At 43.9% G+C, this 26,407-nt stretch overlaps 1 protein-coding gene across 3 annotated transcripts in view; it reads right to left on the reverse strand.

Annotated features, from left to right (window-relative positions):
* Positions 1–4,538: 4,538 nt before the first annotated feature.
* SHROOM3 (shroom family member 3) overlaps positions 4,539–26,407 on the reverse strand; it is an 85,616-nt gene continuing 63,747 nt past the window's right edge. Inside the window, exons 7-10 of one of the 3 annotated variants that reach the window (XM_042936141.1) lie at positions 25,149–25,637; positions 21,658–21,808; positions 10,744–11,016; positions 4,539–5,530 (exon numbers count right to left, since the gene is read on the reverse strand). In XM_042936141.1, the coding sequence (XP_042792075.1) occupies positions 5,162–5,530; positions 10,744–11,016; positions 21,658–21,808; positions 25,149–25,637 (1,282 nt within the window). In that variant the 3' untranslated portion in view covers positions 4,539–5,161. Of the gene's footprint in view, positions 5,531–10,743; positions 11,017–20,870; positions 21,172–21,657; positions 21,809–25,148; positions 25,641–26,407 lie in introns of those variants that run through there. The other 2 variants (XM_042936140.1, XR_006201882.1) reach the window with 2 other exon arrangements.

Consider the following 26,407-nt stretch of genomic DNA (forward strand, 5'->3'; position numbering starts at 1 on the left):
GTCTACTCTTGAATGTATGTTCTGCAGTAGTGGACAGATCGCTTCCATCTCCGTTACGGTGACTGTGATGTTAGGCTTTCTCAGCCGAGGGCACTGGAGGAGCAGGAGGGAAGAAAAGGACTGTCCTGCTGATTTGGCTGGTGAATGAGTAGTGTGTGTATGGGACATCTGATGGAGTTCTGCCCCAACCATGGATTGTCTTGATGACCTTGCAGCCTTAACAGGCGATAGCCATCTCCCGGCCCTGTGGACGAGAAGCCTGTTCCCTGAAGGATTCATGCTTTGCTTCGGTGATTCTGCCAACACCTGCTCCACCATGCAGATCACCTGCGACTCAGATGGTTTCCACTGAGAGGCTGCCTCCCCCCACCCCACGCAGGTCCCCACTGCTTGTGAACATCCTTGCCATTGGCTGCTGACAGACTGTACCCAGCTTGTGCTCTGGAGGGTTGTTTCCTGCTTGCCCAGGGATTGCAGACCAGCTCTGGCCTGGGTAAACCAACACATTCTTCTGCTGAGAGTGCACTAAGTTCTCCAGTGAGGTCTGAACCCAAGCCTTGGGGAAGGGGACCCTTTCCCAGATTGTCTTTCCTTAGGTACTCTCCCTTAGCTCAGGGTATCAAATTTCCTTATATCCTATAGGCACTCATCAGAATTAAGTAATTCTTTATATTAAACTTACCCTGTTCAACCCGCTGTGTCAAGGGGTGGCAATACTGATGTTTTAGCAGGAAACAGAGTTGTTTTTCCACTGATAGAATATTAGAGAGGAATTTATAGAATGAAGTAGGAATAAATGAGCCGGTTTCTTCATTTGGAGCTTTTTTCTTACCTAATTCTGATTTTAGGGTTTGGAAATTTGACATTTTTGTGTCATAAGCTAGACTGTCCAATCCATGCTGAGAGAAATTCTAACTCCTGTGTACCTGAGACTTGGGATGGGGCAACAGAAATCTAAGTAAGGTCCCCGCTGAAAAGGTCAGTCATGATTTCAGGTTAGTGCAGATCTCAAGGCAGAACTTCAGATTACTGACATTGTGTGACAGGTTGATTCCTTTTGAGGAAAAATAGTGCAGTTGAGCCTCAAGATGTGCTTAGCTTGTTCAAATTTAAAGCAGATCTGGGAGAAAGTGAGCAGGGAAAAACACCCATATCATAACCTGGGGATTGCACAAAAATGGGACAATATTAACTCATAATGAGTTGTTATTACATAAATTCATGTTAGTCTTTCTGTGATATTAATAAAGACTGTACAATGATTGGTATCAGTGGCCCTCAAACAGTGAAGTATATCAGGATAACCCAGGGAACTTAGAGATGCAGACTCCTAGCCCCCTTGGTGGTGTCTCAACAATGGGCATTTTTTTTTTAAGTTTATGTATTTATTTTTGAGAGAGAAAGCACAAGTAGGGGAGGGACAGAGACAGAAGGAAAGAGAATCCCAAGCAGGCTCCACACTGTCAGCCCAGAGCCTGATTTGGGGCTCAAACCCACAAACTGTGAGATCGTGAACAGAGCCAAAGCTGGATGCTTAACCAGCTGAGCCACCCAGGCACCCCAACGATGGGCATTTTTAACAAGCACTCCCTTGATTCTCATGCATGGTATTTTTGAGAAACCATGCATTAGCTGGTGTCTGACTGAGCTTCCAGAAGAAAGGTGAGGTTATTATTTAGAAATAAGAATTAAAAAAAAAAATCCAAACCGTTCATGTGTTCCTTTCTGATTTTAAAACGGTCTTTATCATTTTATCCCATTCTTCATCCCAGAGTTAAGGCAACAATGAATATCTTGTCCCCAGTATACTATTTCTGTGTAGAACAGCACCTTCACATTTGTCTGATCATTTTATACTTTGCCAGAGATGGAGAAGTTACTTAAGGCTGAAAGTTCTCCCTTTTTCTTGCCAGTAATAAGGTGCATAAGACTTGTGCTCTTCTAGAGAAACAAAAAATAATTTCAACCCAACAGAATAAAGCCAGTAACATGGAAAATTAAAGGTATCTGGAACAATAAAAGAATAAAAAGCCAATGTTTTCCCAGTATCCAGAAAAAAACCCAAAACACCCAATATCTTGGTAAAAGATGCTTGAATAAAATATAAACTTAAGGTAGTGCTCGTATTAGGAACAACTGTGATCTTTTACACTCAGAAGTGATTTTAGATCAGATATTAACAGTGGAATAATAGGAAAACTGGGATGTCGCAGGCTGGGTTCTCTCTTGTATGCCTCAAAGGCCCTCACTTCAACAGATAGCTTCTGTAGGGGTTGACCCATGCTTGCTAATCTTCAAGTTTGGAAATCAGTTGTGCAAAACAGAACCTAAAATGTTCTCCTGGAGAGGAGGAAAAAGTTTTGGTTTTACAGTGTCTCTTGGAAAAACTCAGACACTTTCACTATGGAACCTCCCTGCATTCTTTGGGGTTAAGCAGCCACCACAAGAAACAAAACAGCAGGAGAAAGCCCTGAGTCAACCAGCATGTAGCAACATGCTCAGAACTTCTCAAGTGGCCCAGGAAGTTGGGAGACCTCCCAGTTGTCACAAGACCTCGTCCTTTCTTAGAACTTCACAGGTTTCTCGAGTATCAGCATTTGGATTATTGTGAGGCCACCTCACATCCACCACTTCTGACGGGACATGGCATTTCAGAAATGACCACGTCCACAGTACCGACTGAACAAACATCCTTAAGTCTTGACCAACAACATGCTTATAACTGATTTGCTCATGATCTTGGCTGAGGATATTGCTGGGAGGAAAAAGGATGGCCTCCACTGTAGAGGATTGTTTTTAATAGTGGAAGAGAATGGAAAATAGGAAAGGGATAGAGAACAGGCTTACTGTTGGGCCTAAAGGTATTTGAAAGTTAATAATGGTGAAGTTAGCGGTCTCTTCTCACCAAGCAAGGGTCAAGTTTTGCTACAGTAGGGATCACACCCACCTGAGAATTCATTTTCAGAGTTGCATGTAAAACCTCCCTCATTTCATGTAACAACAGACAGCAGTTCAGTGTAGCAGAGGAGGGAGTGATATCCTGGCAGGTCCTATGCTTTCAGGTGTTTATGTCATGACAAGCATCTGTTACTCTGAAGTCCACTTATTTTGACATGTATAGATCAGAAAAGTGACTGAAAAAAGACTGAATGTGCAAAGTGTATCCAGTCAAATCCTTCAGAGGAATAATTTTGGAGAGTGTTAGGAACTGGGAGCCCCTAGAATCCCCTTGAGGAATTTGACTAAGAGCAGCTGAAGACATTTACTGGCTGGCTTCCACCTGGTCTAATACAGGGAGCCACTCAGTATCAGCAAGACACAGCTAATTGCCAACGAGTTGATTTGGGGCTCCTGTGTTGGCCTAACTCTGAGGAAATGTCAGACGCACTCTATTTCTCTACCTCAAAAGAACCAGGAGGTGTGGCTGCTGAACACTGTCACAGGTTCCACGGAGTCCCTGGGAAATGGGAACTCTGGATGTAAGAGAGAAGCTTTGACGACGTTCCTGGGAAACAGAGGTGCTCTCTTACTGTTCTGATGGAGTCAGCGTATAGCCTCCAAAAAAGGAAAGCTTTGGCTTTGGTGTTGATGGCTCACAAGAAACTTCTGGGTGGCCTGTTCGTCCAAGCTCTTCAAAAGACATCTATATTGGGGACCAAAACCATAGTTTTGAAGTTCTTAAAACCAGGAGATACATTTCATTAAGTAATTAAAATGTCTAGGATGGAAGAGGGCATTTGGTCTCTTGAACAAATTTTATTCTCCCAATTCTCTCTAGTACTTGAAGCTCAAATGAGCAGAACTGGCCACCAGCCACGGGTCAAGCACATGTGAAAACAACAAAAAAAAACTAAATCAAAGCCTAGGTTGCACCACCTGCTTAACGTACTAGGCCATCTCCGGCAGCCATTAGCACAGCCTGGCCGCTGGTCCTCGCCTCCTGCCACCTCCCGGTCTATTTGAATAGACTTATAACTTGGGCTCTAGAGTACCCTCCAAAAAGTCATAATTTTGAAGCAAAATCACAGTCTTCAGATGCCCCGTCCAAATTCCAAATGGATAGTGCAAAATCACTCTTTGGATATTAAGGAGGCAGTTTTTGATGGTGGTTGATAGGCTTAAGAATTTAGGAAAACTTTTTCAAAAGCATCATTAAAACAGCCTAAGAATAGAGCTCTTAATGTAGGCTACATTTAGCCCAAATCCCCTGCAGAAGCACTGCATGACTTCAGTGGAATTGATTTGGTTGCTGACTTTCCTCTAACACAGATTAGCTGTCGTCCTTGTTGGTAAAATTTAGCTCTGTCTCCCCGCCCCAGCAATCATGCTGTGAAGCACTAAGAAATGATGTGACAGCCATGTGGCACAAAACCTCCTTCCCGGGGAAGGTGGTGTTCCTGTTGGTTGTGGAAGTAAAGCAGCGATGACTGTCAGCAGAAACTGGGATTCCCCCGTACCCATTCTCACACAAACGAAAAAGGTACAAATCAGGCAGACAAGCCAAGGGCTTAAGAAAAAAGTCTCCATGCTCAATGTGATTATCTTTGGAATTCTTCATTTCATTAAGGTTTTCACAAAGTACAAAGCTCAAACATAACTGCCTATGTCCACCACAAAACAGAATCAAATAAGTGGTTAGCACACAAACATAATGATCTTTCTCATTTTAAAAAATATAAATAACGACAATGTTCAAGGTTTTACAGTTTTCTTCTGTGGGTGTTTCTCTTTAAGGCTTTATGTTGCAGACCCTTCATTAATGAGTTCTTATACCTGTTGTCAAGATATACCACCCACAAGCAAGGAAGGCCACTGTGAATACATTCCTGAGGGTGACACTCATCTAAGTTGCCTCAGCCTGTTAAAAACTAAATCGAACGCCCTCCCATCAGTTCTCACAGTTTCATTAATTTTCCTTCTACTAGAAAGTGATCATAGAAAGGAGTAAGTTCCCAGCAGCATTCAAGCTCTCAGATCAATCATGTAGAGTGAGAAGGAAGAAACAGGCTTTTTCCTGGATAGTTTGTTTGTTTGTTTTCCTTTCATCCAGAAAAACCCCAGTAACCCATAGAGTTTAAATGGTGGTTTGTACTGAAACATTTTTCAGATTAAATAGTGTTGAGAGAAAGGGTGATCTTTTGGTTGGGTGTTTTAGAAGAGGTTAAAGTGGGGAGGTTAATGTTGGAAAAATACCACTTAAAGTACACCCCCCAACAAGAGCCGTTTCACTCTCAAGGTTTGGGGGCAGAACCAAGGCCCCTGCCTTGGGAATGAAATCAGATGGGAGGCTCTCCAGCAGACACTTGACTTGTTCCTGGCCTAGCTTGATCTTGTCGTCCAGCTTTCGCTGCTCAATGAGGAGTGTTGACTTCATTTTCACGAAATGCTGGTAATCCTGGAGCTGCTCCTCTGACAGGTAGTTGGCCAGGATGTCCAACACTACACGCTCCCTCCGATCCAGGTTCTCCTTGAGCTCCCGGGCATCCTCGTGCTGCCCAGCCAGGACCTTCCTCTTCTCGTTGAGGGAGCTCTGCCAGGGCAAAACCAAGAGATCAGCAGAGGGCAAGGGCAAGGAAGGAAACTGCAAAAACACCTTTTACAGGACTGTGAAATCTCCAAGAGTGTATTTCAACTGTTGCTCTAGAGTAAGGAGGCTTACTTTTTGGAAAATCAGTTTATTACCCTTCTGTTGCATGTATATACTTCTCTAACTTGTCAAATTATGTGGCAGCTTTAAGAGAGATTACATTAAACTGGGGTAAAAGCTCAGCTCTAGGCTTCTAGATTTAAAACGACAATCAGTGATTCCACTCACATGAAGTATTTAGAGGTTGCATATATCTATATGAGTAATCAAAAACATAGAGATACAAAGTAGAATGGTGGTTGCCAGGAGCTGGGGGGAAGGGGTGTATGGAGTCGTTTAATGGATATGAAGTTTCAATTTTACAAGAAGAAAAAGTTCTAGAGATCTGTTGCACAACAATGTGAACATACTCATCACTACTGAATAAAATGGTTGAGGCGGCAAGTTTTAGGTTATATGTAGTTTATCATGATAAAAAACTAAAGGGGGCATGGTGTACCTGGGTGGCTCAGTCAGTTAAGCATACAACTTTGGCTCAGGTCATGATCTCATGGTTTGTGGGTTCAAGCCCCACATCTGGCTCTGTGCTGACAGCTCAGAGCCTGGAGCCTGCTTCCGATTCTGTGTCTCCCTGTCTGCCCCTTCCCCCACCTTGTTCTCTCTCTCAAAAATAAACATTAAAAAAAAATTAACTGAAAGGGGGGAAAGAAAGGCCAATCTTCACAGTACAAGTATTTACATTGATAGCGGTTCTCAAAGTGTGGACCAGCAGTGGCACATCTCCTGGGAACTTGTTAGAAATGCCAATTTTCAGGGGCTGTTTGATCTACTGAATCCACAGCTTGGGAGCTGGGGCCCAGAAATCTGTGGTTTAATAAGCATTCCAGGCGATTGTTCCACAGCTGAAGTTTGAGAACCTCTGCTCTGATCCACAAACCATGGGAACATCAGATTTTCCATATCGAAAGAAATCTGTTACCAATTTTTATGCCTTTGAATCTACTATGAGAGAAGTTCTGTTTAACGATGATGGTAGTTTCATATTCTGAGCGTTTCTTACACAAACCCAATGGTAAGATAGCATGTGTAGGCTAATTTTCTTTATAGAAATCTTTAACATGGCTTTTTACTCATCATGTTGACATATAATGAATCTTTTTATGTTTAATCATTTAAATTTTTCAGGCCAAAGTCATTGAGAAATATTAAAATGAAAATCTAATTACAAGGTAGATCTGTAATTTTATTTCAATATAAATTGGCTATGTAGGCTTATGAAAGGCTCACAGGCCATGTGCCTTATTTTCCCTTGAACTAGCATGTCAGATCTTACAAAATAATGCCCAGGGGGGAAAGTACAAAGTTTTAGGTTTATCTTACAGATATCTCCATTTTCATGGCTTCCTTCCCCTAATAAGAAAAACACGTCTAAAACAACAACAACAACAACAAAAAACCCTTAGGTAAGGGGCCTGGCTGGCTCACTCAGTGGAGTATGTAACTCTTGATCTCGGGGTTACGAGTTAGAGCTCCACATTGGGTGTAGAGATTGCTTAAAAATCTTTAATGAAATCTTGCCATTTGCAACGACATGGATGCAGCTAGAGTGTATATGCTAAGTGAATAGGTCAATTAGAGAAAGACACATACCATATGCTTTCACTCATGTGGAGTTTTAGGAGACAATACAGATGAACATATGGGAAGGGGGGAAAACAGAGGGAAACAAACCATAAGAGATTCTTAATGATCAAACTGAGAACAAACTGAGGGTTGATGGAGAGAGGTGGGTGGGGGATGGGCTAGATGGGTGATGATGGGCATTAAGGAGGGAACTTGTGAGGAGCACTGGGTGTTGTATGTAAGTGATGAATCACTAAATTCTTCTCCTGAAACCAATATTATACTGCATGTTAACTAACTAGAATTTAAATAAAAATTTGGAAAAAAAAAAGCCCTTAGGGACACATGCACCCCAATGTTTATAGCAGCGTTATCTATGATAGCGAAATTATGGAAGCAGCACAAGTGTCCATCAATAGACGAATGGATAAGGAAGATGTGCTATATATACTATGGAGTATTAGCCATCAAAAAGACTGAAATCTTGCCATTTGCAATGACATGGACAAAGCTAGAGAGTATGATGCTAAGTGAAATATGTCAGAGAAAGACAAATACCATATGATTTTGTTCGTATGTGGAATTTAAGAAACAAAGCAAATGAGCACAGGGAAAAAAGAGAAAGAGGAGGCAAACCAAAAAAGAGACTCTTAAATATAGAGAGCAAACTGGGGAGGTGGGTAGAGGGGCGGGTGGATGGGGATACAGGAGTGCACTTCCTGTGACGAGCACAGGATGATGTTTGGAGGTGTTGAATCACTATATTGTACACCTGGAACTAACATTAAACTGCATGTTAACTGGAATTTAAAAAAAAAACAAAACACCTTAAATACCTTTAGGGACTGAATTTGAATGAAGACACCTTTCAAAACGCTGTAAAGAAAAAGTGAAAACCTCTTTCTCACCTTTAAAAAATTAGCAAGTATTTTAAACATGAGAAATAGAGAATAATACCTGTGTGCCCATCATTAGCCATGCCAATTCTTAACAGGGGCATTTATCATATTTGCTTCAGATTAAAAGCAAAAACTAGAGAATTCAGTTGAAGCCTTACATATATTCCCCTTCGCCCCACTGGTGACCATTCTACATTTTGCATTTGTTGAACCACTTCTTCTTCCTTCAAATTTCTATTATACTGGGTTTCTTAATGAAGACTGATCGTGATTAAAACGAGTATGGATGTATTATGCATGTGAGCAAGCACACATCTGTATTCGAGGGTGTGTGTGTACATTTAAACGTTGAGTGGAGTTCCATTCTGGAACAACTCCTCTTCCCCTAACGAAAACTGCTTCACTGTTTCTTCTCTCACAGACCTGTGGCATCCATCCCAGCAGCCAAACAGGAAACTTAAAGTTAGCTTCCGCTCTGCCCTACCTCTCATCCAGCTTGCCTTACTATTTCAAACTCATTCTCTCACTCCCTAGTCTGTACCCCTGTGGTAGTTCCCTAAGTGAATGGCCTAACTCCTTCTTGGTAGACTCTTAGCCTAAGCCCCACCACTCTTCAGGCTAATTAGGTGATGAAATTAGTTTATGGCTCTTCCTGGCCTCCAGGCTAAAGTCCTAAGTCTGTCAAGTGTGACCCACAAGGTCTCTGTGACTATTTTCTGTGCTGGATACTGCTTGTGCCTCTAGATCCACTTTTCTCAGCCATGCCCTGGGCCTAAGGAAGCTGAATGGTGAAGGCTGCATCAACTGGTGTCCTCTCCCTCTGGGCTTGATCCATGGGTGTCATGGGCAGGAGACTGGAGGGAGGGAGCAGGAGGAAGAGCCTGGGGCATCTATCCCTGGCTCCTTCCTTGCCAGGTAGTGGGGACTACATTTGCTCACCATGGCCTCAGGGCTGTAGGACAGACACAGTTAGAATTCTGATAAGGGCTCTCTTCCTCCTCCAAGTGATGCTAACCTTGGGGGGACAGGGAAGCTTCATTATCCCTTCTTCCTCACCCCTTCCCACACCTTCACTGAACATTGTTTATCCCTTTTGAATGAGCCCTCTATTTCCTGTCAATTTCCTGACTGTACGCTTTTTTAAATATTTCCTGCAATTCACGATTTTTAAAAACCAAGCAACCATGTATGGTTCTTGAATATGCCATGGTCGTTCTTGACTTTGTCCATGACATTGCTTCTAAACGGTGAAGCCCTCCACGTAGAATTAAGAAATTCTTCTATACCCTGGTCAAGTGTCACCTGTGCCAAGTCTTTCCTGGCCTCCCCCCACCACCTGAGAAGCGTTTCGTAGCTGCGTCCGTTGCTGTGCTGCAGCATTGTGGATGCACTTGCTGCTTCCATACTGGTTTTCCTCACTACACGGTGAGTTCCTTGAGGGCGGGGCCTGTGTTTTGGCTGGTGTTCATCCCCAGAATGCGCAGCACCAGACATTTGGTAGGTGCTTGTTTGCTGAGCGGAGGGAAGTAGGAAAGGATGGTACTTTTGAGGCAGGCACTTCTAGACGATTTCTAGATGCGGAAGCAAAGACTCAGCACATTTGCATGAGGAGGGGACTCACCAGAAGGAGAAAGGAGATGCAGAAAGTTTTTCGATGCCCAAGCACATTCAGAATACCAACTAGACTTTTTCTATTTCAAAAAATGACATCTTCCCTTTTAAGTTAATACATTAGGAGAAATAACTGGGAAATCCCTGATAGCCCCGAAAGAAAGAGCTATAGATAGGAGGAGCCAGAAAGCAAAGGAGTCTCTTAGTGGCTAGGGTGCTCACCACCTTCTAGCATAAATATCTATGTACAATAGTTACAGGTATGTTTATTGTCTGATTTGTCTTGATAGGGTCCCTGAAGACAGGGATCTGTCTGTTTATTCATGAGCCTCGTGCATCCCAGCAAATAGTTGCTATACCGATGAGTAGGTGAAGAGTCCTATGCAGCTCTGGAATTATGTTCATCATAGAGAATAAAACTTGGGGTCTGCAGCAGGACCCCTCATATCCTGGTTCCATCACTTGCTGGCTTGTTGTGAGGTTCCAGCGAGCCCAGTGCTGGGCAAAGAGGAAAGGACTTGAATGTTACCCAGTGTTGCTACCGCTGTTACTACCTGTCCTCTTTCTTCCAGTAGAGGGCGCAGTGGAGACACCTGGGTACATCGTCCCCAAGTGCCTGCAGACCCTCGCTCACATATTCCCTGGAGCTTGAGTCCACATTCCCACGTGGGAACTCTCCTCAGCCCCAGCAGTTTTTTTTTTTCTTTTTGTCCCTCTCTCCCTTTCTAATGTCACCCTCCCACCATGCTTCTGTCTCTTCCTTTTCCTGGGAAAGAAGGTTAGGAAAGAAAACTCTGGTACCTGTGTTTTTACTTTCCTAAGTATTCCCTGAGCCTGAAGTGCCAGCATTACCTCTTGGCATGCAAAATGACTTCTTTGGTGTTTCCCGGTAATCTATACATTGGACCGCCCTCCCTGCCCCAGAGATCATAATCTTCTCCAGAGAAGGGGTCATGTTCAATTGCACCTATGTGCGTGGGTTCAGAGGGAAAAGCCGCTGAACTAAATCGCTAGTCCACCTACCCTTTCTTCATTACTGGCATCTTCACCGAGGCCGCTAAGGACGTTTTCCACACGGGCCAGGCGCCCTGAGAGGGAGAGCAGCAGGTTTACCACCTTGTCCAAGTCCCCGATGAACATCTTGTACTTGTCAAACTCATTCGGCTTGCAGAGCTCACTGATCAAAGCCTCCACCTCTTCCCCCAAGGCATTATTGAGCTTGATGTCCATCAGCAGACTCCCTTTTGCTTCCTGCAGGGTCTCAAGCTTGTGGGTGAGGCTTCCAATGAGCTCGGCCTGTAACCCCAGAGGAGACACACAGCAAACATTAGCCAGTGGAATTGTCAATGGAAAGAGGATTCATTTCTCCCAGGCACATCCTGTCTTTTCAAGGCTAAGCTGAAGGTCCCCTACTCTGTCTGGACTGCCTCTCAACATGATGCCACAATATTCTTTCCTTTCCCTGAATGTCTACAACTGCCTTTCTCTGAGCCTATTCAGTCTTCACAGGCCAACACTTGACTACACATCATCGCCTTGTAATGTTTCCCAATTGAGTCATGCTCTGTACAGCTCAGTTTTCCCAACTGGCTTGTCAACTCACTTTTATATTACTATTTTTTTTTTTTTTAAGTTCAATTTTTTGAGAGAGAGAGAGTGCACATGAGCAGGTGAGGGGCAGCGAGAGAGGGAGACAGACTCCAAAGCAGGATCTCCGCTGTCAGCTCAAAGTGCGATGCGAGGCTCAAATCCACAAACTGTGAGATCATGACCTGAGCCCAAGTCGGACCTCAACTGACTGAGCCACCCAGATGCCCCATTTACTCACTTTTATAAGGCTTTTCAAGACATGCTCTCTTTTGGTCCTCATAACGATACCACATGCAGGTAGGGTATAGATTTCTTGTTTTACAAATAGAGAAGCCAAGAGTTAAAGGAACGAAGGGACTTACCCAAGGTCAGAGAGCTGAGTGGACTATTGAAGATAGTTACCATTCAACAGAGCAGTTACTATGTGCCAGACACCGTGCAATAAACTCTACATGGATTATCTCATTTAGTCTTCCCAACAATCATACATATACAGCAGGTGAAGAAACAGACTCCGGTGAGGTGATGGCCCAAGACACACATACCATTAAGCGGGGCTGCCTTGAACTCAAGTCAGCTTGATTCAGGAACTAGCCTTGTACAGTCATCATAAATATTCACCGAGACCTTTATCAGAAGTCAGCCGTGTGATCTTTCCATCGTGCTCCACTATCTCCACTTGCCTGAGTTATATAATTTGCCATTTTTATTGCAAATGTCTATGCATATGAAACAGTTACACAAGTATCCAATATATTTAACTGAAGGAATGAAGTAAAGGTCTTAGTGGTTTCCAGTTTGATTACACTTATGCTAAATGTCTACTAGTTTGCTACAAGAGAAATTAAACTTCATGATTTTTAAATTAGTCTTTTGTTTTTCTCTTAGCCTAAGGTAGCCAGATGGAAAAAGGACATAATCTTTTTTTGGTTAAAACCTATTTCTTTACCACTAAAACAGTTCCAGCTCAAAAAAAAAATTTTTTTATGCATATATATAAAATCAAGCCATGTGGCTTCAATTGGAAACTTGGTAAGAAAGGATCACAATTTTGATGTTAGAGTAAAATCTTCATTTTTAAAGGAAGGAAAAGGGGAAAAATAGAAATAATTTTGACTAACAGAACTGAAGGGTCCTGAGGATTTTTGGTACTATTTCTTCATCACCAGAAAATACAACAATTACAATGATATGGGGAAATATTTCTCCATGTTGTGCTCATCTTGGAGCTGGACCATCAGAGGTACTCTGTCTTCCAATCTAAGGTTCAGAGCGTCCTTGAAATGTCTACGTTTTGGCCTTCACGGTGACAACTTGTCTTCTCGACTCGCCTAAGCCCAAAGGCTAAACAGTGACTAACACAATTCTCATCTGCTGCACTACCTCGTCATAGGTTATAATCTTTGGCTTTCCTCAAGCTGTGTAGTTAAGACAAAGTCAATGCAAGGATTCTTTCAGTAGAGGAAAAACCCGTACAGTCTATATCACTCCCCAACTGAGGAGTCTAAACCCAGAAAAAATGCAGGTGGCAGAGAATATTGTTTAATATTCCTTATGTTCTCCTGGAAAATAGATTTTCCAGAAAACCCCCACCAATTGTGGCTGGCATTTCTGGTATTTGCCTGCTACCCAGCCTGCTAGGCAGCTCCAGAAACACGCCCAGCAGGGTGTGACGATCCTCTGTGGTGTTATCCGTTCTTACGAAGAGAACAGCAAGGAGACGGATGGAAAGCAGTAGGAAAAATAAACCCTGCCTGCTGTTACAGCTTCCAGCATTCCCACCAGACAAGGTTCAGAGAAGTCAAATGTCATTACAGCTGCTTTTCAGGTAGACAGTGAGAGACTCTGACATCTCCATGAAGTCAGGCCAGGAGGTTTTCATCTTGCTGCCTGCATTCCCTAGGCTCACCGCTCCGTCACCGGACGATACCTTCTCACAGTTACACCAAATCCAAAGGGGCAGATGACTACGCAGCATTTCTATACTCCAGCCTCAGGGAAAGGTCTCTGATTATTCAAATGTGGGATCCATTTCAGCCTCTTGTCTTGAGAAGTATAGTTTCTAGAAAAGTCTTGAAACAGAACTAGGAGATGGAAAAGAAGGTAACGGCCTTGCGTTTTTCATTCCTCTCACTAGGACTTCTTTTGAAACTAATATTGTGTCATCACTTCTGGAACTCAAAGCACTTTTGCTGACAGTTTATTTGATATCATTAAAAAACAAACCCTCATCATGGCCTCAGAAGCTGGTATTTGAAGGGACAGGAGATTCTGAATGTGTGAATGAGCAGAGACCAGGAAGGATACGTCTGTCCTCACATGTTGGGCGGAGTTTCTTCTGGACTCGGCTCGGGGCTCCTACGCAGGTCAATAGTGCCGAAAGGGCAGCCCCCAGGCAGGGCAGTGGGCGGGCAGCGGGCAAAGAAGTGACACAGCGGAACAGCAATGGGAGATCAGGCTCGGCAGCCTAATTCTCTCAGTCTGTCCTCTGCACAGCTTGTTTGGGTTTTCAAAGACCCAGATGCCGGGCAGAACCACAGCCTCTCTGTGCAGGAACTGATGTGTACTGTGGGCTTCAGGGTAGAAGGAAGACTAGAAGGAGACGGAAATGTCCGGGAGTGATGCAGGGAGGATTCGGTGGGAAGAACCAGGGCACATCTCGTGGCACTCTGGTTTCTGAAAGCTATTTGCCGGGCCATAAGGTGATGTGTTAGCACGTATGGCCATGCTGTGATATAGAAGTTACTGAGCAGTCTCATCCGTCACTCCTGGCCCAAATGGTACATATTTGGATGGTATTTGGTTTTTTAAAATGCTTCTACGTTTAAGTGATGGAAATTTGGATTTAAAACTGCAGTTAAAAGGGATGTGAGTAACTGAAGGCAACAAGGGAAAGTTGGCTATACCAAACAACCATTTCTCTGCCAGGCAGACCTCTTCAAAAAAAACCAAAAAACCAAAACAAAAAACCAAACCCTACCAACTTCTAGCTGCAGAATTCACTGTGGGAGGGACAACAGGTCTTTTGAGGGGTTTTGTTTCAATAACATTCTAGTCTCTCAGGAGCTACTTAATTTGCAAAGTCATTCACATTTTTTCACTTCTCATCTGGTGCGAACTGTTACGTCACCCTGTGTGCGATGCAATTTATAGGGTTTTTTTCCCTCTAAATATAGTTTAACAGACCCTCCCCCTCCCACCTCACCATTTGCTTGCAGCAACCCTGCTGGGCCCCTTCCGGCCTCCTCACTGCCTCCAGGAGTCAGGAACCTAGGCTCTGACAGAAAACTCACCCCCCATCAAACCACTTGACCTTTGGTGCCTCCATTTTCTCACTTATAGCCAGGGGATAATAATATCTGCCTAAAACTAATAATGTTTGAATATTAAGCTCTTTCTCTGTGCCGGGAACCACTTAAATATTTTACTATTCAATTACTACTCCCAATAACCTGATGAGACAGGTAGTATATTATTATCCCAGTTTTACTGCTGCACAAAGTGAGGTGGCTAGAAGTTATTTAACTTGCGAGATTCAGGTCGTCTGGCTTCAGGGATCAGGGTTTTAGTCACTACGTTAAAATAGCTCATTGGAATGTTCTGAGGCTCAACCATAATAAAGCTTGTGCGAGCATTCTGGGAAATATAAAAGTATTATACACATTCAAGTTATTGCTACTTGTGCTATCATTAAGATTCAGCAATAGTCTGGGGAACACTCATTTTAGGGTGCACCTCTAGAGGAATACTCAACGTCTCCCCCACGTGACCATGGCACTTTGCCTTCTGCTCAGGGATCTGTGCTGACCATGTTTCCAATCACGTTGCTAATGACACGGCTGGCCTGTGCTGACGGAGGACCATCTTCATCTCAAAGAAGGGTAATTCAGGACTCCTAGCTGCATGGCTGGAATTTAGGGGCAGAGTGGAGTTCAGGCTCCTGCTAGTAAAAATGATGAAGATAAAGACACTTCAACCACAGGCTTTGTTGTTTCTTTCTTTGGTTTTAAATGGGAGGATCTAGGCAGTAGTACATGGTTATTTTCACAGCTGAACTTCATCCAGGAGAAAAGTCAGGGGTGATTTTTGTCCCAGTGACAAAAATGGGATCAAACCTCCATCCCATGTTGTGGGACCTCAATGAAAACAGGTCTTGGGGACTCAACTACCATTTCAAATATTCTCTGGCACATTCTCTGGCAAGAGTGGCTCTTTACCATTCACTTCCTCTCAGGAAGGCTTGTGATCATAACGCTGTCCTATTTACTCAGTACGGTCTCTTGGTTCTGGGTATCAGGACTCTCTGACAAGAAACAGTATTAAATTTCTTTAAATTCAGCTAAGCCCAGGGGCGCCTGGGTGGCTCAGTCAGTTAAGTGTCGAATTTGGCCCAGGTCATGATCTCATGGCTTTTGAGCTTGAGCCCCGCATTGGGCTCTGTGCTGACAGCTTAGAGCCTGGAGCCTGCTTCAGATTCTGTGTCTCCCTCTTGCTCTGCCCTTCCCCCGCTCATGCTCTCTCTCTCCTTCAAAAATAAATAAAACATTAAAAAAAAATTTTTTTTAATTCAACTAAGCCCATCATCCTCCCTCCTAAATGACCTCTGTTTCCCTATTTCAGTTATGACAGCCATGTAAGGCCAGAAGCTCGAGAGTCATTCCTTGACCCTTTCCTCTCTACCATGCTCCACATCTAATCTGTCCCCATGTTCTCTCCACTCTGCTTCCCGCCCCCCTTTTTTTAAATTCACCTGTTTCTCACAGCCCCTCCCGTACTGCCTTTACACAGGTACCGTCACTTTCCCCGTAACACCCTCCCAACTACCGCCTCTGCCTCCACAGCTGCCAGAGAGACTTTTCTAAAATGCCTGTCAGCTCTCTCCCTGCTGGTAAACCCCAGGGTGGAGGAAGGATGAGGGAGTCCTGGCGTTAGCCAACATGGCATACACCCCCTACCGCCTCCGGCCCCACTTACCACAACTAACATCCCTGGACTCTGAAGGGGACTCTGTAAAGTGAAGTATGGCAGCGTGTCGGGACGGGGAGCCAAATCTGAAGTATGACCCGGAATGGGGGTTAGTTGCCTGCCTCCCCCTTCTATGTTCTAGCTCTGAAGTGCACGCAGAGAGTGGCAGCAAAACTCTGAGAAAAGTCCTGCCTTTCAAACAAAGGACCAAAAAAAGGGGCCTCCGCGAGCTAAAACGTGTGGGGAAAATCCTGTTTTTAACCCTCCTTGTTTTCTTCCCCTAGCCCTGGCTCCCAAGAGTAGCTCTACTCCCTGAGCTGCACTCGCAGTGGGGGCACAGGCACTGAAAACCCCGAGAGAGAGAAGCGAAAACAAAAACAAAAACAACAAGTCTTCTTTATGGTCAGAGGAAGTGGTCCAAACGGTGTGAGGGGAATTCCCACTCTTGTTTCTTTCTCTTTTATTGAGGGAGGTCCCAGCCATGCAGAACAGCATAGCAGCCCAGGCTGCTATAGTCATGAGAACTGGTCTTTCTAGCCAGAGGCCCAGGAAGAGGGGTGGCTGGGAGCCAGACAGTGTTGGGGTCGGGGGTCGGGGGGATACTGCACGGAACAGCCAGAAAGAAGATCCCCTAATTCTGTGTATGAACTGACAGAAGTCCTAGGCTCACGCTCAAGTAGACCCAAAGCAACACAACAAAAACTCTGAGAACTGAACTATGATAGAAGCACTAACCAAGTCCCAGACTAACCTCCAAATGGTGCATGTTTGGGAAGGATCTGTGCAACACAGCAAAGGTTGTGAAAACCGAAATCATGCTGGAATTGGCACCTGAAGGTGGGACAGAACTTATAGTCAAGGGGCACCTGGGTGGCTCAGTCAATTAAGCGTCTGACTCTTAATTTCGGCTCAGGTTGTGATCTCACAGTGTGTCATATCAAGTTCTGCATCTGGCTCAGTGCTGACAGTACAGAGCCTGCTTGGGATTCTCTCTCTCCCTCTCTCTCTGGCCCTCCCCTGCTCTCTTTCTTCCTCAAAATAAATAAACTTTAAACACAAAAAGAACTTGTAGTCAAGCTGAATAGATTACTTGCTAAAATGAAAACAAAAAAGTCAACATTCTGTAGAAGATTTTAACAGAACCCAGAGGCTCAAAATGTAATACTCAAAATGTTCAGAATACAACACAAAATTACCCAATATTAAAAAAAACAAAAAAACAGTAAAACATGAGCAATTCCCAGGGGAAGACAATCCTGAGGAAACCCCAGTGCTGGGATTTCCAAAGCCTTTAAAATAACTTTTATAACCTTCCTCCATGGTAAAAGTAAACACTCTTGAACACAGAAGTCTTTGGCAAAGACACACTACAAAAAACTGAGTCAATGGAAATTTTGGAACTCAAAACTATATTTGAAATTAAGAGAATTACTGGTGGAATGAAGACAGTCCTACAGAAATTATCCAATCTGAAGAACTGACAGAAAACAGATTCTTAAAAATGAACTTCAGGGACTTGTGAGGCAACATCAAAAGGTCTAATATTTGTGGTACTCGAGTCTCAAAAGCAGAAGAAAGATTAGTGCATAAAAAATATTTGAAGACATTATGGCTGAGAACTTCCCTGAATTTGGTGAAAGACCTAAATTTACAGAATCAAGAAGTCAGTAAATGCCAAATAGGAATCACCAAAGAAAATTAGGCTCACGCACATCATAATCAAGCTGGTGAAAATTGAAGACCAAGAAAAAGAAATTGAAAGCAGCCAGAGAAAAACAACACATTGCATACAGGAGAATCAATATTTAAATGACTGTGCAGTTTTTGTCAGAAACCATGGGAGCAAGAAGGCGGAATGACAACTTTAAAGTGCTAAAAGAAAAAGAACAGTCAACCCCCAATTCCATATCCAGTGAGAATATCCTTCAGGCACGACAGCAAAATAATGACATTCTTAGATGAAGGAAAACTAAGAGAAACCGTCACCAGTAGACCTATTTTAAAAGAAATGGAAGGAAGGAAGGAAGACTGAGGTTTTTCAGGCTGAAAGGAAGAAAGACCACAGAGAAATCTGGAACTTGAGGAATGAAGGAAGAGCAACACAAATGGGCAGCTGAGAACCATCTGGGTCGCTAATGATCTCCTGGGGAAAGCCAATTCTGCAGAACAACAGATTCTTTTTGCCTTCTGAAATATTCCACTAAGTCTCTAAGCCAAAGCCCTTTGGCTTTCAGAATAAAGAGTCATGGGACCTGTTGAAGCAGATTTTTGCCTAATAGACATAGCTGGGTTAGGCAAAGAACTTAAAGCTCTAATTATTAGACTGTCTTTAGATTTTTTGTTCAGATAGTTCAGACAATGAAAGTGTTTCAAACTTCTATTTACTTGGAACATTATAATTCATCATCTATGATGTATACATAGAAAATATATTAAAGCAGAATTGGTTTAAAAGGCTAATTTCAATTTTTAAAAATATTTATTAATTGGGACTCTGGTTTCCATTGAGTCTTAGTGAATTTCATGACTAGCGATGTATCTTAGGTTACTAGTAACTTTAAATATCAGGTAATAAGTTATTTCTTTGGGAAGGTTGGTGGGAGGCTAGTCTCTGCCTTGGAACAATCTTGATGAAGCATCATTTTTTAAAATCACCCTTAGAAAAGCTTGCTGTATATCAGGAAGGGAACTGCATTTTCAACTCTATGCTGCAAATATTAATAGATGCCTTCTACATCATTTAAAACTCACATATTTTGGGGGTACCTGGATGGCTCACTCAGTTAAACGTCCAACTCCTGATTTCAGCTCAGGTCGTGATCTCACGGTTCATGAGTTCGAGCCCCAAGTTAGGCAGTGTGCTGACGGCACAGAGTCTGCTTGAGAGTCTCTCCCTCTCTCTGCCCCTCTCCATATTTTCTGTTTCTTAAAAAAAATTTTTTAAGTTTATTTATTTTGAGAGAGAGCACACAAGCTGGGGAGGGGCAAAAGAGAAGGAGAGACAGAATCTCAAGAAGGCTGCACACCATCAGCAGAGAGCCGGATGTGGGGCTCAAACTCACAAACCACGAGATCATGACCAGAGCCAAGATCAAGAGTCGGACGCTTAACTGACTGCACCACCCAGGCGCCCCTTTATATTTTCTGTTTTTAAATTGTTTTAATGTTTACTTTTGAGAGAGAGAGAGCGAGCACATGAGTGGGGAGGGCAAGAGACAGAGGGAGACACAGAATCTGAAGCAGGCTCCAGGCTCTGGGCTGTCAGCACAGAGCCTAACACAGGGCTCGAACTCACGGACCGCGAGACCATGACCTGAGCCGAAGTTGGATGAGTAACTGACTGAGCTACCCAGGCGCTCCATATTTTCTGTTTTTAAGTCAGGAATATAAACACAAATGATGCTAATGAAAATTCTATTATGCACGAATAAGCTTGCAGTTCATTAAAAACATCTCATAGGATTCTCTAGTGCCGTGCAGTAAGATCTGAACTCTTCAGCATTTCAAACAAAGCCCTATGTGACCTCCATGACCTTCTGGCCCCTGTGGAGCCTCCCAGCCTTATCTTCTGGGATCCATTGCCTTCCTGTGTGATCCTCTAAATTTGGTCATTTCTAACTGAGGCATGAGCCTTTTTGTTTGGCATTCCAAAGTATCAAACTGCTGGCGATACCTTTCTTCAGTACAGACACTCCCTGTGTTTTTCCACATCTCTGGGTCTTTACCCAGGCCAGTCCCTTTGTCTTGGATGCCTGATGTTCTTCTCTTGCCCTGACTCCTTCTGACTCATTCTGATTACTTCGGTGTAAAATGTGGCAGTATAGGTATCAGAGCAGTTTTGTGGAAATAAAGAGAATATAGCACTATGAAAAACACAGCCCACACTTAACAAGGTAAGAAGTGCTCAGCACATTGTACCTAATGTTATTTCCTGTGAGGATTAATCCTCTGTGCCTTTATCTCAATCTAAAAATACTTTTGCCATATAATCATCAGAGTGAGAGGCTGATAATAAACTGATGGGAAAGCATTTTTTTTTTTAAAAAGCAATGAGTAATTTGTCACACTGCTACTATAGAATAGGGTATCTCTACATGCAAAAAAATGAAACAAAAAAGTGTAAAATATTCAGTGAAAGGTGCCATGGCAACTTGGTACCTGTAATGGTGTTTATACAGCTCCCTCTTTGCGATAAGTAGAGAGAGACTAGAGCAGGTAGTTTTTTTCCCTCATCGGAGGACCCATTAAATGGGGGCATTCGGGGGTATTTGAAGTAGGGATATGCCGGAAGTAGGGGAGCCATGAAGCAGGTGTTTAAATGGGAAAACCTCGGGCTGGGAGAGCTCAGTACGACAGTGCCAGCCGTGCACTTGTGCGTCCACGGAGCCAGGAGCAGTGGGAGGGAGAAGAACACCCCTGACAGAGGTGCTTCTAAAATCCCCAAATCCTCCTGCCCCGTTACTCCCTGCTCGAGGGTCTGTGTCCTGTGGTCTCGTTCCACACACAAACAAGAGAGCCTGCGACACATGGAGTAAATGAAATAGAATCACCTAAGAAGGCTTCTCCTGGGATTGGTACCACTGAGAACCACTTACATTCCAGGCTCAGCAAGAGACAAGCGTTTGAACAGAGAGTCCTTTTTCAGTGTACGGGCCTGGCTTGTATGAAGAGCTGAAAACTCAGTGGCAGGTGGCCCTTCCGGGGCTGTAGGGAAGGCGGAATGGCAAGAACTTTCTCCCCGGCAGGCACAGCTGGGCTTAGATCTTCAGGGTATGTGGGAAGACAGCAGCGGCATCATGGTGTCATTTTTAAAATGTCTTACATGTAAAATTTCTGTAGGAGTATCAAATGCTAACTAAATTTCAGTGCTGTGCTTCCAAGCTATTCACTGGGGTGCTGCAGACAGAGTTGGGGGAACGTAAAGATTAACATTACCACCTCTCAGAAGTGTCTTTTGACAATCGGTCTTTTTCCTTAAAGTTTCTATATTGTCTGGTTTCCCTTTTGGACATGAAACATGAAAGGAAAATTACAGACTGCGGGCATTGGCTGGTCAGCTCGGAGAAGAGAGCTGGGGTCTCTGTGTTGGACTAAGTGAAGGTAGGGCACCTGGGTTTCAGTCTCAGCTATGAGGCTTTTAGGAAGTAACTTATTCCCTGTAATGACTTTCACTTTTGTCATCTGTAAAGATGAAAATGACAGGAAAGCTATGAGGAAGTCACTCAAAGTGCCATGTGAGTCAGGAGTCCAAGGACTGTATGGGCAAGGTTGGTGATGTGACAGACCTTTCTTCCTCTCCTGCCCTAAGGAGCCAGTATTCTTGCTCGGACCTTGACTCTCTTTTTGGAGAGAGCAGAACACAGGCCTCAATTCTTCTTTTACCTTCTTTTCATTGACATCCACTTGCTCCTCTTCCTCATTCACCTCCTCTGGCATATCCTTGATCTTGTTCAGAAGCTCAGCCTTGGGAGCAGACACACTGTAGTAGGCAGGACAGTTGACCAGCATGCCCACTGCCTCCTTGTCTTCACTCCTGAGGCATAAAGAACAAAAAAGTACACAGCACATTCCAGAAGCTTTATTTTACCACATGTCTGTGCATTCAGAAAGGTGTAAAAAATGCTATTCATTCCCTTCCCAGAAATTAGGATGAACAAATACTTACCAAAGAGTGATTACTATGTATAGGGCTCTTGGAAGCCAGGCAGACCTGGGCTGGAAAACACCAAAGGGAGTGCTGGGAAGGAGACTGGACACCAGGCCTGTGGATTTGCTAGATGACTCTGGATTAAGTCATTTGACCTCCCTACGTGTTTCTCCTTTTGTGATAAATATGAGTTCCTGAGATACAGGAGTGCTGATGCATGGGGGCACTTGTACCCCAATGTTTATAGCAGCACTTTCAACAATAGCCAAATTATGGAAAGAGCCTAAATGTCTATCAGCTGATGAATGGATAAAGAAGATGTGGTTTATATATACAATGGAATACTACTTGGCAATGAGAAAGAATGAAATCTGGCCATTTGTGACAACATGGATGGAACTGGAGAGTGTTATGCTAAGTGAAATAAGTCAGTCAGAGAAAGACAGATACCGTATGTTTTCACTCATATGTGGATCCTGAGAAACTCAACAGAAGACCAGGGGGGAGGGGAAGGGGGAAAAAAGTTACAGAGAGGGAGGGAGCCAAACCATAAGAGACTCTTAAATACTGAGAACTGAGGGTTGATGGGGGGTGGGGGAGGGGAAATGGGTGATAGGCATTGAGGAGGAGGGCACCTGCTGGGATGAGCACTGGGTGTTGTATGGAAGCCAATTTGACAATAAATTATATATAAAAAGTATGAGTCCCTGAGTGTGAGGGTATTTTGAAGGTGCTGCACCATCTCCAGTTGTGGGTTATTTCCTACTCTTCCACGGTTACCCGTCCTCTTTCTGATGCCTACTATGATTGTTGCATGGACACTTGGCCATGTTTCCTTCTCATATAAGCATGACAGCCCAGATAAGCCTAAGAAATCTACAGCTTGCTGGTCAATGGCCACGAGATGTGAAGTCTACTCCCTAGGTACACAGCAGGGGTTTCGAGGCCGGGGAACAAACTAGGAATTGAGAAACCTGATGTCTAGTGTTCTCTGCTTGACTATCACCAAGCTGTCTTTCGAGTAGAGGTCAGAGCCTACTAACTGAATAAATGACTCTATGGAAGTAGGTGAGGTTCTCTTGGAGAGGTATTTCAATCTTGTGACTTTATTTTTAACATCTAGGCCATCATTTTACTATGGAATAAAGAGCCACAGAAGAAGTCATTTTTACTCATTTCCTGTTTGATAGGACTATTCTTCTAAGCAATATAGTTACATTTAATTCAGTTAATTGAAAAAAATAGGAAAAAAGTCTTCTGATATGCCCCCCCCACCCCATATATTCATAGCATTACAAATGCTCCTCAGGCTTTTGACTGACTAAACCTCACAATGGTGAGTCTCATGCACAATAGGACATTGCTTGTTTTCACCAGAAGATGGCGCATGCCAGCCTTTTGAAATTCCTCCAGGTCTCCGTGCTGCAAAAGCTACATGACTATTTCATTTCTAAATTGAGAGAACGAATGTTCTCAGTGATAATGCTAGGAAATACTTTGCTAAGGATGTATTTGTAAGTTGCCTTGGCCTTTTTACAGCAAGTGGTCAGAGAACGGAATGAATGGAAGCCCCTAACTCTGATCTATGACACCTACCCATGCGGAACTGACACACCCAGAGAAACCCATCTTTGGGTCCTTCGTGGAACCCAGTGGATTGATTGTCTTGCGCATTGTGGGTACTCAGTAAATGTGTGCTAACCACCTGACCCTGGATAAGTCACTTCACCTCAGTAAGTCTCTGTCTGCCAAATCTGAAGAAGGGGACGGACAAGGTGACAGTTCAGGCCTTGTATCAGGAGAGTCTCCAACAACCTATCAGAGCTTGTAAGGACTCCATCGCTCCTTCCTCTCTCCCCCTCCCCCAAATCAAAACATAGTATTCCTGTTGGTAATTTAGTTAGGATCAGTTGGAAATTTCTAAAGGCAAGCCCAAATTTAGACAAAAAGCTCTGTTTTTATTTAGTCTAGAAGCCACTAACTGTGGAGTACCAATCCATCAATCCACATAGTTTTCAATGAAAATTAAAAAGAAAACAAAAACCACTCTAAACCTTTCCCATAGTAGTCCTTTAAGGAAATCAAACATACAAGAAAATATGCGATCACCCGGGAGAAATCAAAAGAATGAAAAATACAGATTGCTCAGGGTCCTTTCACCCCTGTGGCTGGGGGCTGGGACGCACTGCATGACTGTAAACACGTGCCATCAGGGAGCTTCAGGAGCAGAGGCTCACTGGCTGAACAACACCGTGAGACTGCATCCACGTTCAGATCTCTCTTGATTTTTAGGGTTACACAACATCCACCTAACTCTTGAAAAGGGTGAATGTCAGTGTAGTAAATCCATTTGTCTGGGCTTGCTTTTTTTTTTTTTTTTTTCTGAGAGAGATAGGGTGCAAGTGAGCAAGGGGTAGAGAGGGGGAGGTGGGGAGAGAAAGGGGTAGAGAGGGGAGGTGGGGAGAGAAAGAAGCGGGGCTCACCCAAAATGGGGCTTGAGCTCACCTAATAGGGGGCTCAAACTCACAAACCGTGAGATCACAGCCTGAGCCAAAGTCAGATGCTTAACCAACTGAACCACCCAGGCGCCCTGGGCTCTCTTCCTTCTTAGAAATCTGTGCTCACCTCCGCCTCTGCTCTGCTCACCACTTCTCCCTGCCACTCAGCACTGACCCCTGTGGTGCTGTCTGCAAAGGTGACTCTGTTGCTTATTGAGTTAGGGGCACTGTGAAGTCATTATGAGAGCAGGCACAGTCACCAGGCACAGTCACTGGGCCAAGTTCAAATCCAGATGCCATCACTCACATGTTCTAGGGCTTTGGTTGGGCAGTCTTAATTTCTCTGCGTTTCAGTGACCTCACTTGTAAAAGGGAGGTAAGATTGGTTGCAACTTCAGGAGGTTCTTGTGAAGATTCAGCGAGATAATGTTTATATAAAAAATTACTACAAGGGCTAACACAAAGACATCAACAATATTAATGGTTTTAATGGCAATCATCACCACTATTACTATTTTTCCTGTTGGGCAAGTGCCTAGTAACTCAAGGTCAGTCTGCCCCACTTTCTACTCCTCAGAGCCATTCTGCTAAGGCTGAGATGGCGTGTCATTCTTGGGTCAGAATCTTTGGAAGCAGGAAAATGTCACACAAGTTGTCCTAGACCTATTACCACCCCCATGGAAGGAGGTTAAATATAAGTCTTTTTGAGGGCATTACCAGGGACTTACCTCTTGCTTTCATATCCTGCACAGTTGACAGTTCTTTGCATGGCCTTTCTCTTTATGCTGTTCTCCTTCAACAAGTTTACATCTCGGGGAAACAAACCTTCCATCAGGTCCATAGTTGTCTTCATTCTGGAGTCTGGATCCAAAATGTCTGCCAGAGATTTGTCTTGGTGGACAATTTCCTTTGCCAGAGCCTCTGTTCTGATGTCTTCTGAGGTCTTCTGAGGACCAGAACTAACATTCTTTTCTAAACTCTGAGTCCCACTGACTGGGTTGTGGATGGGAGATGGCTGCCCGGGGCCTGGCTGCTTGCCAAGAGCCCCAGCAAGTTGGGGCAGAGCGCCCATGGTGGAGGTTGGGTTGGTCTCGTTGGCTTCTGAACCCTTGATAGAAGTTTGTGATCTGGAAGCTGGTATCTGACTGCCAACCAAATGGACTGTACCAGGCATGGGCCTTTCCTTGGCAACCGTCGCCTTGGCAAATTTGCTGGAGCTGCTAGGGATATTAAAAAAGAGAGGGTAAGAGAGGAGTCAACAGAAGGGTAGGAAGACTGAAGGAGAAGTTTTCCACATCAGGGCTGTGGCTTCCCACATGAGGAATGGTGGGGTGGGGGCAAGGTAGTCATGCCCTGAGGTTATCATTCCCCACAAATTGCAAGGTCCTGAGGGCTTTCTCCTCACCCCAGCAGTTGGTCACATGGGAGTGTGTAACTTTTTAAGGGATCTAGTAGGAATTCAGTTTTGGTGAATGTTGCTGTGAGATTCTAGAGCTTTCTGAAAGGTCCAGGTGAACAGAAGGAGTTAATCGCAAAGGCAACGTGTTCTCTTGGTGTTTAGAGACTGCTTGTCCTGGGAAGTATTTGTTGGGAAATGCTTCTTCTCTATTCTTCTGGCTTCCAAGAGGTTTTCCCTCAACATTACTGACCTTTAGCTCTGTTCTTTATCCTCTCCAATGGACACGGAGTGACTGTGGAAAGAAAGCTGACCATATCCTGTCCATAAGCCAGCTTCTTCTCTTTCTTTTGAGAGTAAGGCTACCTCTAGGCTAATCTACACCTCTCTCTCTCTCCCTCCACACACACACACACACACACACACACACACACACACACACACACACACACCAGTGTGTATCTAGCATGGCCTGAGACTAGGCAGGTAAACCTGTTTGGGGTTCACCATCAGGAGGCTCACTTACACTCAAGAGAGGAGCCATATTTTCCAGTATCAGCTGTATCAGTAACAAGAGCGATACTTTGGTCT

This window comes from Panthera leo, chromosome B1 (assembly GCF_018350215.1).
Source record: "Panthera leo isolate Ple1 chromosome B1, P.leo_Ple1_pat1.1, whole genome shotgun sequence".
Lineage (NCBI taxonomy): Eukaryota > Metazoa > Chordata > Mammalia > Carnivora > Felidae > Panthera > Panthera leo.